This window comes from Onthophagus taurus, chromosome 2, assembly GCF_036711975.1.
Source record: "Onthophagus taurus isolate NC chromosome 2, IU_Otau_3.0, whole genome shotgun sequence".
NCBI lineage: Eukaryota > Metazoa > Arthropoda > Insecta > Coleoptera > Scarabaeidae > Onthophagus > Onthophagus taurus.
In genome coordinates, this window is record NC_091967.1 from 12,159,102 (window position 1) to 12,174,431 (window position 15,330).

Below are 15,330 nucleotides of genomic sequence, written 5' to 3' on the forward strand. Positions count from 1 at the left end.
ACAGACAGCATCACTTACAAAGATGACATTCCCCCTTTCATTCCATTTCATTCACGCTACTACGTGTTCAAAGTCGAATGCCATTTTTAACGTTTAACCACCGTTACAATTTATTAATGTACACGACACGTCGCCGTTTAAAATGTGCTCAAGTATGCCTTTGACATCCCCCTTTTCGACACGAACTAAACGTTGCCGTTCGGGGTTTCCTCCTCGTATTCCCTTTTTTTCCTTCTGTTACATTTTTCACGTCTCATTATGTGACATTTACAAATGAACATGTAGACAGTTCAACTCTTTTCAACAAAGTTGTATTTTTAACACCTTTGTTTTTTCGGTAGTATTTGATATCGAAAAGTTCTAAAATTAACTTCAAATTTTAATAATAATTAATATTAATTATATTTATTTAATAATTTTTAATGTTACAGTGACATCTATGTTATGATATATGAACTTTATTGCCCTTGTAGTATTAAAGGAATCGTTTTTATAATTGAACGCAACCCAAATAACACTAAAGTAAAATATGTTTCAACCCATTCTTTTATTAAAATCATTATGCCAATTATTACATAAAACCTTGCGAAAGGACATAAAGGTAACGAAATCGATCGAAAAGTGAAAGTAATTTTTAATGAGTGAATTAAATCTCTTGCGACATTTAGTGAACGTTCACAACACCACACGTTTGTTGATTTCGTTCACACAAATGTTCTAATTACATGCATGTTGGCATAATTGATTTTAATATGCTTTACTTTATTGTTTACAATGATGACTATGTATTTATTTAAAAATTTTGATAAGAAGTCGATGTTGTATAGGAGTCGATGCTTTTCATAGAGTTGATTACTCACGATCCAGTTGATAAACAAATATGCAAAAGCAAGTTTGTTTAAAGTATTAATCAGAGACGGATTATATTTTTTTTAATGTATAAGAAAATAAAATGTAAATAAATATAGAAATTATATTGGGATTCGTTTAAAATAAATTAATCTTAAAAATATTTTTGGAATCTGCCTTAAGGTGGCGCACCTAATTTTTTTAATTAAATATAAACATCATTATTTACTTTCATATATACATACAAATATAAGCTTTTATTATTGAATTAATCATAGAGAATTATGAATAAAATTTGAATTAAAAATCTCACAATTAATCCGGATCTGTTTTTTATAAGGTTGAAAAAAGTTTGCTGTAATACCGACACGTATCCGTCAATGTCATCTGTCTAGTATCACGTTTACCAAAACACACATCGCTCGTCGTCTCCGGTAGCAAAACCCCCTTCAAAATCCCAGTAAAACCGAAAGGACAGCCACCGACAGTGCAATGAAATGTCGTTACGCGCCAAAATATTAAGCTTCGGCGAAATCCTTCTACGAGTGCCGTCGTTATTTGTTATCGATGAGATTCTGAAGATCAGTCTGGGCCTCCCCAACCGGTCGGACTTCGCAGGCTACGAAGAAAGTTTCGATTATTTTGAGGAGAAGGTCCAGAACATAACAGCCCTTGATTACGACCCGAATTTTAAGTGGTTCTTGTTGGCTTCATTGTACAGGCTACTTATCAGCACATCAGGTTAGTTTAAATGACCTCTGAATAATCTGTTTAAATATTAAAGCAATGAAGTGAAATGTGGAAATTGTATCTATTGGATTGCGTAAGAGATTTTTGTTATAATATCTTTCAATAAGTTATCTATTGCAATTTGTCATAATTTACAGAAATCTGTATTTGGATAATATGTAATGTAAGTTTTTGGTGTAGATAATTAAGTTATTGATGGTTCAAGATTATTTATTTTTATTATTTTATATGCTGTTTATTTTTATTTTGCACATAAAACTTCTAAACAATTTATTTTAGTTACAGGTACAAAATTTCCAATTGTTTTCTTACAATTAGATGATTTTGAAGAAAAGAACATGTATTAATGAATTTTAAAGTTATTCTTTAGGAAGATATATCCTTTTGAAATAATAATGTTGAAATTCATTGTTGATAAATTTTATCTGTTTGGTTGCTGATTGTATCTTATAAAAATTGATATATTTTTTTTTGTAAGAGTTAAGTAGCTATTATAAACAGAATTTTACATAAAGCTGGAAATATATATTTATTTTACGTCACAATGATTAAAGGTATCAATGCCGCAAATCTATAAATCAAATCCAACAAAAATATATTTATCATTAACCTTCCAATACATGCGCTTATACAAAGGCAGATTGTGAGTCCGCAATTGTCAATAGATACGATCGACGCGCAAAAGATGGCGCTGCGTATAGCTGTGCGTCTCTTAGACGGCTAAACCCGAATGTTTTTAGGTCTAGTGTTAGTTCTACTTTTATTTCAACAAAAATATACAATCTAGCAATGAATAACAATTAAAACTTACACTAGAACTAGAAAGTTTCGGGTTTAGCCGTTCGTCTTCAGCCTTTAGAAGATTATCTGTAGCATACTGCAAGTTCGCTAAGGATCAAACATTAAAATTCAGAGTAAAAGAACAAATCAACTGAGAATGCTGTTAACACTTGACACAAGTGCAAAAGACTCAGGCTGTAAATACATCTGATGTGTGACTTTTCATTAACATATCAAGTGCTTTTGCAAACTATATCACATGATGATATTCTTTTCTAAATTTGAAAAATCTTTGCACAGCTGAGAATCACAAAAATTTCTTGATTGACTAATAATTGCTATAACTCGTCTTGGGTTTGAATCGACTAGCCTCAAATTGGATCGTCTAGAATGCGCCACTCTGAGGATAGCTAGCCATAGTCGTTAGCCTCAAATAACATAGCGTTAAATTGGCTCTACTTCTTAAGGTCTTAGTAATACAATCAGTTATTACAAATTGTAATACAAACTTATTATTTTTTTAAAATTTACAATTTTTTAATTATACATTCAGTGAAATTTTTGAATATAGCAGTTTTCAATTTGAATACAATATCCCATTAAATATTTAAAATTTTGCGATAATATTCAGTTTTTAAATCGATTTTTTTATGAAAAATAGAATTTCTAAAACTATAACGTTTTACTCTCCAATTATGATACAATTATCACATTAAACAGATTAATTCATGTTTTTATAACCTTTGGAATTGTTTTTATACTTCGACTCTGCCAAAACGGCATAAACGATTTTTACTTTTTGTCTATAAAAATGCCTATAAATTCATAAACGAATTTATAGGCATTTGCGCAAATTTTAAACCAATAGTTTAAAAGTGATCATTTTGGCACTTTGGCAGCGTCGACTTTATTAAAACATGTTTTAATAACTATATTTTTTGTTGCAGTATGTGCCGTCGCAATATGTCTTTTTGTCTTAAGTACCAAACACTTAATGATCGTCTACATGTACCTGATGTCCGTTGGAGTAGTTTTTATTTCTTACTGGAGCAATATGTCAACGATGAAACAAGTAATTGCGCTTTACCCAGAAGGGCAGATGAATCCGAGTATTTTAGACGACATCCTCCTCTTGGATTTTGACAATTTGCTACAGCTTTATGGTGGAGCTTTCACAGTTATCCTTAAAAACTACTTCGTTCAATGTATATTGACCGTAATTTTTGTTAATATCCATTTGGGACCAAGATATCATTATGTCCAAAGAAGATTTTTGCCCTTATCATTCTTGATGCCTTCAATTCTCGCCCTGTTACCTGTTCCTGCGGTCGTTTTAATGCACGCACCCGTTTTCGCGGCGTTACTTCCGCTAAGTTTGGTAAAATTTGTGCTGTGGAGTTCGCTAGTTTGTGTTATTCACACAATTTATAACGGTTATTCGCAAACGCGAACTTATGTAACCAGTTTTGGGATGTCGGCATTGATCGAATCGGAATGGATTAGATTGAACGTGCCGGGCGTTTTACGAACATTTTGGATTTTAAGGGTATTCGAACATACAGGGTTGTTTTTCATTTCCGGTTTGTGGAATGATTCGGACGGGATATTGCCGTTGTTTAGATTAATTAAATCATTAATGGTTACGGGTTGTGATACTTTAACGGCGGTTCTTGGAATTACTAGCGTCGTTTCTTATATATGCCATCACATCGGGCGTACTTTCCAATGGTTCCTTTTAACGGAGGACGAAAACGATAAATCTATCGGTACGGTTTCTGCTATTCTTTTTTACATACTCGCGCTTCAAACGGGTTTAACAGGATTAGACCCGGAAAAGCGATTTGTTAGACTTTGTCGTAATTTTTGTTTACTCTTCACCGCACTACTTCATTTCATCCATAACATTGTTAATCCGTTATTAATGAGCTTGTCCGCATCACACAACCCATCAATTAAACGACATCTACGCGCTTTGGCCGTTTGTGCTTATCTTGTGGTGTTTCCAATTTTATTGTTAATCTATCTTTGGTCGAATCACACTATTTCAACGTGGTTATTGGCCGTTTCTGCGTTTAGCATCGAAATTGTTGTCAAAGTTGCCGTTTCACTTTCGATATACTCCCTATTTTTACTGGATGCTCGTAGAGAAACGTTTTGGGAACAACTCGACGATTATGTTTACTACATCAAAGCGTTTGGAAATATGGTCGAATTCTGTTTTGGTATATTTCTATTCTTCAACGGCATTTGGATATTAGTATACGAGAGCGGAGGTAAGATACTTATACCTATTAAATATGCTTATTAAAAAGAATTGTTGAAAGTTTTTTCATGCAAATTAATTTAGTTTAAAATAAAAATAAAATACTATGACAACGCAGGGATACATAGCATAATATTATAGTATTTTATTTTTATACTAAATAAAATTTCTTTTAATGAAAATATAAAGTGAGTTTTTAGTAGCCGTCGTTGCAGGTGCGATTCGGGCCGTCATGATGTGCATTCACGCTTACTTTAACATTTGGTGCGATGCAAAGGCAGGATGGACGGTGTTTATGAAACGTAGAACAGCCGTTAATAAAATCGATAGTTTACCCGAAGCAGACGCCGAACAACTTCGACATTTGGACGACGTTTGCGCCATTTGTTATCAGGAGATGAAATCAGCCAAGATTACACGTTGCAAACACTATTTTCATGGTGTTTGTTTACGAAAATGGTTATACGTACAAGATAAGTAAGCAAGTCCAACACGTTTTTTATTTTTTTTTGGTTAAAAATTTTTTTTTTTGATTTAGATGCCCGTTGTGTCATAATATTTTACACAGCGTTGAAGTTGAAGAGAATAAGGCTTGGAACGGCAGGCTTATACAGATTCAGGTGGCTCAAGAAGAGCTAAACCACAGGTGATAATTTTGCGTTCCCGTCTTTCTGTGATCCGATTCAGTTTTTTTTTTTCCTATTTAAGAAGTGCCCACCGAGCATCCTGGGTACTGTAAAATACTTTATTTTTTTATTTGTATAGGGAATAAATAATAAGAATTATTATCTAAGTCCAGCTCTTCATTATATGATTTTAATTTCTTTATAGTAATTACTGTTAATTTTCAATTCTTTTTCTCTATTTCCAAAGAAATCTCTATTCACTCTTAAATCTAATGATTAGTTGTTATTTTTCATTCTAAAATATTTCTATGTAGAATAATTCGATTTTGTACATCTGTGATTGTGGCCATTTTCGTTGTCTGTACACTAGACAAAGATATAATAATATAAAACGACGATAATATACATAATATATTTAATTGTTATCTAGATCCCACTTTAATGTTATAAATTATAACGCAAATGCGTGATTTTATCATTATTTTTTTTTTTCACTTTAAAAAAGATTTTGCAATCGCTCGCTGCGTTATAGTAACACGGTTATAGCAAAAGAAGTTTTATCAAGTAATTTAACACCACATTAAGAATGCTGGATAATGATAATAGCATTATATAAGTTTTTTACAATGTACATTAACGATGACTTGGTATATTAAAATGATATGAGACCAGAGTGGCACTGATAAAATATTTATTCATTAAATAAAATATTTTTAAGTTATATTTTATTATTTATGTTGTTATTGTTCCTATATTTCTAGATTAAATTTCCTCCCTTAACGGAATTATCAAAAATAATGCTTAATAATATACTCTTAAATTATTTTTAAATAGAGCAGGTGAAGGCTTTAACATACAGTGTTTTAATTAATTATCGTACCCGACGTCACCATTGCAAATATGCAACCAATATTACAGTATTGGTATTGCAATACGCTGATTTGTCAAGCTGTAACACATGTATTATGGAAAGGTTAGAATTGTAAATACACGAAACTTCTCCAAAACATTATTCCTCAATTTTATTAGTATTTGTTTCAAAACATTTTTAAGGAAAAAATTTTATAAATTAATTCACATTTAATTAAAAATCAAATCCTTATAATTCGAGAGTAAATAATAGTTAGAAACTCTGCAATTTGTTATTGTTCGAACAACAGTTAATCTGTCGGCTCTCTCAAAATTAGCTTTCACAATTTCATAATATCTACCATCACTGAAAAAAAAAATACATTAACTTTAACCTCCCATTTTAATTGAAAATTACACTATCTTACCTTAACACTAAACTACGTAATTTAAGGCACTTTACACGTAAAGTATCGATGGCTTTTTGGCTTTTATCGGAAAATCTCAAATTTTCAGGGTCCCACCTTAATTCCAATCTCTCCAGAATTGGGCAGTTATTAGCAACGCAATCCATGAGTTGATCGACCAAAACGTTGACGCCGAGACGTTCTTGCGTACCCATAACTAAAATCCTAAAATAAAAATCCCTTAATTTCAAAAATTAATTATTTTTCGTTAGTTTACTTGAGATTTTTTAAAATAGGTAAAATGGATGTGCATAAACTATCGGTGATATGCGGCATTCCAGAAATTCCCAATCCCCACAATTGGCCTCCATATTTCGAGATGAATTTGTAAATTGCTTCTTCTGATAAGTTATCAGAACTGTCCAAATCTAACGCAATCTGAAATAAAATAAATTTATAAATAGTGAAACTCCAATACAATGGATTAACCAAGTTTCTTGGATTTCCATGTTCCGCCCAAGCTTTTAAAACGCTGTCGTTGAAACCATTTAATTGTCCCGCACTGAAAAATCGCAATCCTGGTATTCTTGTAAGTAAATCAGTTAGACATTCCGTTGATAGATCTGTAGCCGTAATATCGAATTCTTGTAAGTTACATTTTTCCCATTCAACTTGCATTAAATATTCACTTTGAAGACTTGTTCCGTTCATAAGAAGACATTGTAGTCTTCTACTTCTTTGTATTAAAGTTTTCATTGTAGAACCAGTTACTTTTGAACAGTAATTGACAGCTAAGCACTCCAACTGTATGCAATTAGAACTGAACGCATCAATATGACTGTCATCAACAAAATTGATTCCATATAAATTAATGACCCTCAAATTAGGAGTAGCCGATTTTAATTTATGCACGTTAATAACTTCGTAAATTTCTTCTTCTTCCTCTTCGACTTTTTCATATGTTCCAATTAAATGAAGTGTTTCCAAACCGTTAATAAAATTATATATTTTTCTCATAAAACCTTCCATAAAGATTACCTCCGATAGACAAATACACAAGTATTTTAACTTCGTCGGAAATGCGTTTAGCTCACTGAAATCGTGTAGTTGCATGGCTGTGGAGAAATCTAATAACATATGGGTTAAATTTGGACATTTATTAGCCAATTCGTGTAAAACTGTGTGAGTTATCAACTCAATAGGAAGTTCAATGTATCTTAGAGATGGTCCAAATCGAATGCTGATCAAAGCTAGTAGAGATTCTAAAGATCCCACGTGAAGTCCTGAAATTTCTGGACGAAGAGACACGTTTTTCCATAGTTTTGTATTGTAGGCGATTAATCGCCATTTTTTACACACACGGGCCATTTTGCAAATTTCTCGATGAGATAAGTAGCTGAATATTTCTAATAGGACTTTATCCGGCATTTTTTCTATGGTCTGAAAAAAAAAACATTAATATAATTATCGAACATAACGTTTAAATTTTTGTATTGAAGCTTTTTATAATGGAAAATTAATATTTGTCTTAAATTGCTAATTAATCTGTGAATTAATCACTACATGATTTCGTTATGGATTAAACTTGGTATTTGATTTATTCTGACGTTTAGGCACATACCCAGGTTTAGGAGGTCCAATTCGTCAAAGAAAGTTCTTGTCGTTATCAGAAAAGATCTAAGACAGCAGCAGCGAAGAGAAGATCCACGCGGCGTGCTAAGAAGCACGCTAACATTGCCTGGTGCTACTACGATATCGAGTCATTAGAAGACCTATTTTTATTGCGGTCAGATGCGGTAGTTTCTACTGACCGTAGCTGGCTTCGTACAGAAATCACGTCGTTTGCAAGGCCAAGATTTAAACTTGCCCAAAAGCGCATAATATGAAAATTAAACGTTAATCCAGAAACTAGTCATAATTTCTACGGTTGTGGATCTGATCAGGAATGGTTAAGATACGTAACTATATCTGAGTGCAGAGAAAATCAAACTGGGAACCAAACGTAGAACCAACTTAATAATTTAATAAGTTTGGAGACGTAATGAAATTTGAAAATAAAGAAAATCTCGGCAATGATGATATGCCCATCTCAAGGCCCATCCATTCTCAGTAAGGAATATTCGGCAGAACAAGTATCTCTAATTACGTAAGCAGGTGTGGTAGGAACGGATCTATATTCCTGAAGAGATAGGAAATGGTGAAGAAGCCATACATCGCACATTAGGTTAAAAGTAATGAGGAAGGTTATCAGATACGCTAATGTCAAGATGAATGTACATCCATGTACATATTGAAAAAATCAAATTGAAAAATCAAAAATCAAATTCTTGAAGGAGGTGAAAACCTAAAGTTGAATTGAATTGGTGCTTTACAACATTCTGCACATCCCATTTTACTTTTGGCAATTACTTTTGGTAACACCTAACAACACGAGATCATGTTGCTTTCATAACAAGCCATAACTTATTATATTAGATACAGTATGCTTAACAAAGATATTTAATAGAGACCAAGATAAACAAAATGGGCCAATCTATGGAAGGTAGACATAAATAAATAAAAAATGGCAGCAAGAATGGTCACAATAAGAAGCATCTTTTATAGAACAAATAGTTCTGCTTGTAAATAAATGTAAAAAGTGGTGTAGTTTTTAGTTATTAACAATACCACATGTTATTAACAAATTTAGAATGATTTATTTAAAATGATCAACTAGGAGTTAAACAAATTCAAGTCGTTATCTGCAAAGTTGTTTTATCGAGCTTCTACAAAATCAGTTGGAGGGTCAAATCATAAAAAGGGTCGTATAATTTGTTTTAAAACAACATTTGCTTTCAAAATATTCTGTTAGAATTTCCCAAATTTATGCAATTCCATAAAAATGCTAATAAAACGATTTGAATTACAAAAATATCTTCATTATATTTCTGTTAATTGATGTTAACTGAAAAATGGCACTAAAAATATCAATAAAAATACATAATAAACATAAATATAATAAAAGTTTTAAATGATTTATTGTAACTATGCACATTATTTCTTTGGCTAAAGTTACTATATTAGACGAAAGCGTAAAAATATAATTATTTTGGACATTGATAAATAACATTTAAGGTTTTGTGCCAAAACTTCTTTATGTAGATGATTTAAATATTTATCTTTTTTGTTCAACTCTGCTTCAAACAGTATTTATTTTCTACTTTATTCATATAAATCCTTCTCTTTACAAATTTTGAAATAATAATTCCGATACTTGTTAAAAATATTGTAACGTGCATATTAGCTAATCTATAAATAATATTCGAGGCACGCTAGTACTTAAACATAGTATCGTCTTTGTAGACGACTAAAACGAGATGAATTGCACTGAACCGTGCCAAAATTAAGAGGCTAATTAAAAGAACTTGATTACTTATTTTTTCTCCTTAGCAAAAATACGATTTTACCGTGTTGGCAAAGGGGCTCCTGGCAGCCGTGCCGTCCGATAAGTACACTTGGGTTGCTTCAAGGGCCAATTGGCCCCAAACATCTTGTCCATCCATATAAGAAAATCACCGATTAACACTACAAACTAGTTGCGAGGATAAAATGTTGGTTTTCGTCGATTTTTTTCACCGCAAATCATATGCGTTCGTTAGAAATTCACAGGGAAACCTTAGAGTCTAAATAGATTGTACTTAAAATAACTCGAATAGCGCCGCGGTTCGACTCGGCGTAAACGAATTTTGTGCGGGAAATCTAAATTTTAAATCGCACTTACCGTTTTCTTGTTTTTCCGAAAACTGCCATCCGTTTCATCTCTTACAAACGCCGAACTGATGTCTAAATTACCCCATGAATCCATACTTAGTAAATTAAAGATTTATGTAGGATGTATGTTTCAACCAACTGCTTGTATTGTCACACAATTGAGGAGAAATAGTACAATAGTGTATAATTTTTGAAAATAGTAATCAGCGCCCAGATTTGGCGACAACCGCTCAACATTCCATCAACTTACTTGCCAAATGCGAGGCGGAACCGAAAAAAAGATTTTACTTGATAAATTAAGTATTAGTCATCGTACTGTTTTGAAAGAACGCTTCTGTGCTCGTTGCAAGATTTGACTGCACTGATCTTAGACGATTGTCCTCTACGACAAACGTTTCCATACTGTTTATGCAGCCGCGTCCGGTTTTACTATTGATCGGCTAAGTTTAGAATCTATAATAGATCAAAATCTATGGATTGGACGACAGGAATGTACCCGTTTTAACGAGATGATAAACGATACATGTTGAAAATAGAAAATTAATCACATTTCTTATTGTTCTTGATTGATTAATAATAAATTTCTATTTTAGATATGATATATAAACAAATCAATCAAAGGAGATGATATTTTGAAGAACCACAAAAATATTATTCTACATCTTATTTGATTGATAATAATTTATTGATAAATATCTGTTATTTTATTCAATTATGTTACATTAATCTATTATTTCAACATCTTTAATCATTCAACAATAAAATATTATCAACTACCTTATACGCTAATGTTGATGTTAGACTGTTATTAGAATAAGAAATGCAAGAAAATTTTAAGAATCTTACCGCTTTCATATTTTGTCAAAATTTTGTGTTTCACAAACGTCAAATTAATCACTAATTTATCTAAATTTTCCGAAGAATTTAGCACTCATTTTCAAAAGACCAATGTATGATGTGTCTTACAACCAACTTCATATTGTCAGACAATTGAAAAGGAACAATACAATGGTGGATCCATGAAAATAGTCATCAGCCCCCAGATTTGGCTACAACTGCTTAACATTTCATCAATTTTACTTGCCAAATAAACTGCAGATTCACGATCTGAATTATTTCAGTGTTTGGATGTCTACTTTTTATAATTAAAATTAAATAAATTAACAGGAGTACAAATAAGTTTCCGCCGTTTTCTATCAAAAATTAGGAATGTATTGTGAAATATATTTTATTTAAAGTATTGTCCATCACTAGCCATTACTTTTTCCCATCTTTCTGGCACCATTCGGATACCACGTCGGAAGAACTCTTCATTTTTTGTGGCTATCCACGAATCGACCCAATTTTTAGAATCTTCATATGATGTAAAGCGCTGCTTAGACAGGCCAAGTGCTGACAACTTCTCTCACTTAAAGCAATCGATGCACCTCACCTGCAGATTTCTTCAAATTGAAGAAGTATATTAACCCTGTCACTAATTAGTACTTCAAGGTTAATTTGTTACCATTTGTCCAAACTTACAACAATTTCAACATAACTTTCTGGTTGAGCTTTCTTTTGTCAAACGTACTCCTAATATTTGAATGATAAAAAAATTGTTCTTTAACAAAAATTGGTCAATTAATGAACAAGAAAGAAGTTTTCTGTTTTATTGAAATTTTATTTCGATTATATCTTGCAACATCGATTTTACCAAAAAACAATTGTTTAAGTTGCATCAACTATCTTGACTAATCATAAATAGACATTTTTAACTAATTGTAAGTGATTCAAAAAGTTTTGAGCAATCAAAGAAATGCTCCATATAGCTCTATGATGCATCTGAGTCATCCATTATGAGTTCAATCACAAATATAAGTTCTGCAATAAAATAGCAAATGATTGATGGAAATATTATCGCAAATTCTAGAATTCGTTAAGAGATGTGATTAGTTGAAGGATGTTAATAAATATCTGTAATTCCCAATTACACTTTGCTTGTCATTTCGTTATCATTATCACTTCTAACATTTAGATTTAACCAAAAATGCAACATATACAGGGTATATGTATATATATATATTTTGATTTTCTAGAACAATAACTAGAACAACCCAGAACAACAAAGAAAATTTGATTTTTCCAGAAATGGATGGCTAGTCAAAAAACCCGTTTTTTCGGTTTTTCTCTCCGAGGTTTTTTTTTTCTATTTGCCGCTCTGGAACAATGTAGAACAACTCTAGAACAATCTAGAACAACAATGAAAAATTTAAGAATAAAAAAATGGGGGCTAACTTAATCCACGCGTTCGTTACTGCAACCATTTTTCCTCAAATTGCCATAATACTGCATTGTAACTAATGTTCTCCAATCCATAGTTCTCCAATTAATATTTGACAATAGGATAAGTTAAGCTATCAAATGATAATTGTTAGTTCACTCAGATTATTTGTTTTTATTGTAAAACGGAATATTAGAAAAAACTCAAAGAAAAACTAATTTTTTTCTTTTATATGCTAAATTAATAAAATTCGGCATATCGGTATAATTTAACATAAACATTTTATCTTAATCAACTTTTGTTGTACAGGGTGGGCAAATTTGGGTGTTATTATAGGCTATCTCAGAAACTATAAGAGAGACTTTTTTCGAGACTAACCCAATCCCCCAAACACCAAACCTCTATCTTCTTTTGTTTTTAAGTTATAGCCAAAAAGTCAAATTTTCGTGATTTAAAAAAATGCTCATATTTCGTTTATTTTTGAAATTAGAGAAATGAGGTTGATACGTTCTTAAGACACTTTTTTAAGTAGAATATACTGCCGTTGAAAAATTTTAAAAATATTTGATGATTTTTGAGATACAACACAAAGTTGTATTTTTTTAAATGCAAACTATAGTAGATTATGGTGTTACTGAAAAGAGCATATTTTTAGCTTTCCAATGATGTATTGCACGCATGGTGTATTTGGGGAAAATAAGCGTTATTTTTTAATAAGCCCTTTGAAAGTTTTTTTAAAAAAACGCTATTTTCTCGTAATTTTTATTATCAAACCCCAATATTTATTAACACAATCGTAAACTAGAATGTGTCAGCTTTAATTTAAGATATAAATCGTCTCTTTTGCGCCAAAAATAACGAAGATATGATTATTGAAAGTTTTTGATGTTTTTAAAAAATCGATCATAACTTGACTGAAAGTTTTTTTTAAACGCCATTTTTTCATAATTTTTATTATCAAACCCCAATATTTATTAACACAATCGTAAACTAGAACGTGTGAGCTTCAATTTAAGATATCAATCGTCTCTTTTGCGCCAAAAATAACGAAGATATGATTATTGAAAGTTTTTGATGTTTTTAAAAAATCGGTCATAACCTAACCTTGAAAGTTTTTTTTTAAACGCCATTTTCTCATAATTTTTATTATCAAACCCCAATATTTATTAACACAATCGTAAACTAGAATGTGTGAGCTTCAATTTAAGATATAAATCGTCTTTTTTGCGCCAAAAATAACGGAGATATGATTATTGAAAGTTTTTGATGTTTTTAAAAAATCGGTCATAACCTAACTTTGAAAGTTTTTTTTAAAACGCCATTTTCTCATAATTTTTATTATCAAACCCCAATATTTATTAACACAATCGTAAACTAGAATGTGTCAGCTTTAATTTAAGATATAAATTGTCTCTTTTGCGCCAAAAATAACGAAGATATGATTATTGAAAGTTTTTGATGTTTTTAAAAAATTGATCATAACCTGACTTTGAAAGTTTTTTTTAAAACGCCATTTTTTCATAATTTTTATTATCAAATCCCAATATTTATTAACACAATCGTAAACTAGAATGTTTCAGCTCGCAAACAATCAAAAATACAACTTTGTGCTGTATCTCAAAAATCATCAAATATTTTTAAAATTTTTCAACGTCAGTATATTCTACTTAAAAAAGTGCCTTAAGAACGTATCAACCCCATTTCTCTAATTTCAAAAATAAACGAAATATGAGCATTTTCTGAAATCACGAAAATTTGACTTTTTGGCTATAACTTAAAAACAAAAGAAGATAGAGGTTTGGTGTTTGCGGGATTGGGTTTGTCTCGAAAAAAGAGACCGGGACATGGCACCTACTTTTTTCGTATCTCTTATAGTTTCTGAGATAGCCTATAATAACACCCAAATTTGCCCACCCTGTACATTCTCTACAGTGTGCTCAGAAAGACCACTTTATCTGCAACGGTTAACAAACTTTTTGCGTTAACTTTGGTACTTTGAGGATATTTGACGTAAAACTTGATTATTCAGACTTTAATTGCAAAAGATGGAATTTGAATTCAAAAATTTATCCTCAATTATACCTTACGGGGACAAAATCTGGGGACACACTGTATAGGGTGCCATTTAAAAAATTGCTCGTGACCTTCATATAACCTTGAAAATAAGGTCAAGGGCAAAGAATGTTATATTCTATACTCCCAAGCTGGTTTTAGTAACTAAGTTTGATAAATGTGTTATTAACCGAATGGAGGATACTTGACAACAATTTGAGAAAGTGATTTTTAAAGATAATAAAAGCTATGAAATGTGTAAATTAATTTTTGTAAAATCTGTGAAATGATTTTATTATAAAACAGACTACTTTATTTAGAATGGAAGTAGTGCTTTTGTCCGTAAGATAGAGTTGTGTTAATAGTGTATATAATATGTTACGTGCGTTGACCGTGTAGCGCCGCTCCGGGGCCGCGTTCGCAATGATTCGTTTCTCCTGTCCGTCATGCGCGCACCGTGCGAGCCCCGGCCTGGGTTGCGCTACTCGCTCCATCTTGAGTAGAATATAGCCTTCGGAACGGTGCGCGTATAATTGTGCGGCGAAAAATCCGATGTTTATAGTTTGAAGTGTACAGAATCGTTTCAAAGAGATGTCTTCGAATAACCAGAAGCTGTCGACCACGCAGCGTATGATACAAGGTCAGTTTGCCGGACGTAATATACGCACAAACGAAATTTTAAGAATTTTGCGATGCCCTCTCCGCCTGACGACTCTATCTATCTTGCCATCCGTTTGTGTGGCA

At 31.7% G+C, this 15,330-nt stretch overlaps 3 protein-coding genes across 13 annotated transcripts in view; 2 read left to right on the forward strand and 1 right to left on the reverse strand.

Annotated features, from left to right (window-relative positions):
- The first annotated feature begins 1,228 nt into the window (after window positions 1-1,228).
- LOC111425905 (TRC8 ring finger protein) lies at window positions 1,229-5,989 on the forward strand. 3 transcript variants are annotated; one of them, XM_071194263.1, is made up of 4 exons: window positions 1,229-1,590; window positions 3,327-4,652; window positions 4,843-5,119; window positions 5,181-5,989. In XM_071194263.1, the coding sequence occupies exons 1-4, from the start codon at window positions 1,347-1,349 to the stop codon at window positions 5,290-5,292; spliced, it is 1,959 nt and encodes a 652-aa protein (XP_071050364.1). In that variant the 5' UTR covers window positions 1,229-1,346; the 3' UTR covers window positions 5,293-5,989. The 3 variants fall into 3 exon arrangements, with proteins under 3 accessions (XP_071050364.1, XP_022915966.1, XP_022915967.1); XM_023060198.2 differs by having other exon boundaries at window positions 4,846-5,119; XM_023060199.2 differs by having other exon boundaries at window positions 1,230-1,590; window positions 4,858-5,119.
- A 276-nt stretch (window positions 5,990-6,265) lies between these two features.
- LOC111426022 (F-box/LRR-repeat protein FipoQ) lies at window positions 6,266-10,662 on the reverse strand. 3 transcript variants are annotated; one of them, XM_023060361.2, is made up of 5 exons: window positions 10,285-10,662; window positions 7,014-7,964; window positions 6,802-6,962; window positions 6,546-6,749; window positions 6,266-6,484 (listed from the first exon to the last, which is right to left on the reverse strand). In XM_023060361.2, exons 1-5 carry the CDS (start codon window positions 10,366-10,368, stop codon window positions 6,349-6,351), a joined length of 1,536 nt encoding a protein of 511 aa, XP_022916129.1. In that variant the 5' UTR covers window positions 10,369-10,662; the 3' UTR covers window positions 6,266-6,348. The 3 variants fall into 3 exon arrangements, with proteins under 3 accessions (XP_022916129.1, XP_022916128.1, XP_071050365.1); XM_023060360.2 differs by lacking the exon at window positions 10,285-10,662 and adding an exon at window positions 9,971-10,201; XM_071194264.1 differs by lacking the exon at window positions 10,285-10,662 and adding an exon at window positions 8,146-9,433.
- Window positions 10,663-15,031: 4,369 nt separating this feature from the next.
- Window positions 15,032-15,330, forward strand: part of LOC111425973 (serine/threonine-protein phosphatase 2B catalytic subunit 3-like) — a 70,902-nt gene continuing 70,603 nt past the window's right edge. For 5 of the 7 annotated variants that reach the window (XM_023060283.2, XM_071194266.1, XM_023060286.2 and 2 more), the window contains exon 1: window positions 15,033-15,226. In XM_023060283.2, coding sequence (XP_022916051.1) covers window positions 15,178-15,226 — 49 coding nt within the window. In that variant the 5' untranslated portion in view covers window positions 15,033-15,177. Of the gene's footprint in view, window positions 15,227-15,330 lie in introns of all 7 variants that reach the window. The other 2 variants (XM_071194265.1, XM_023060291.2) reach the window with 2 other exon arrangements.

Excerpts from the sequence above, each read along its gene's own strand:
- LOC111425905 (XM_071194263.1), top strand. The coding sequence starts at position 1,347 with ATGTCGTTACGCGCCAAAATATTAAGCTTCGGCGAAATCCTTCTACGA. Across the intron at positions 4,653-4,842 it reads ATTAGTATACGAGAGCGGAG|TAGCCGTCGTTGCAGGTGCG; the intron begins GTAAGATACTTA and ends GTGAGTTTTTAG. Across the intron at positions 5,120-5,180 it reads TGGTTATACGTACAAGATAA|ATGCCCGTTGTGTCATAATA; the intron begins GTAAGCAAGTCC and ends TTTTTGATTTAG.
- LOC111426022 (XM_023060360.2), bottom strand. The coding sequence starts at position 10,066 with ATGGATGGACAAGATGTTTGGGGCCAATTGGCCCTTGAAGCAACCCAA. Across the intron at positions 6,963-7,013 it reads ATGGAAATCCAAGAAACTTG|ATTGCGTTAGATTTGGACAG; the intron begins GTTAATCCATTG and ends ATTTTATTTCAG. Across the intron at positions 6,485-6,545 it reads TTACGTAGTTTAGTGTTAAG|TGATGGTAGATATTATGAAA; the intron begins GTAAGATAGTGT and ends TTTTTTTTTCAG.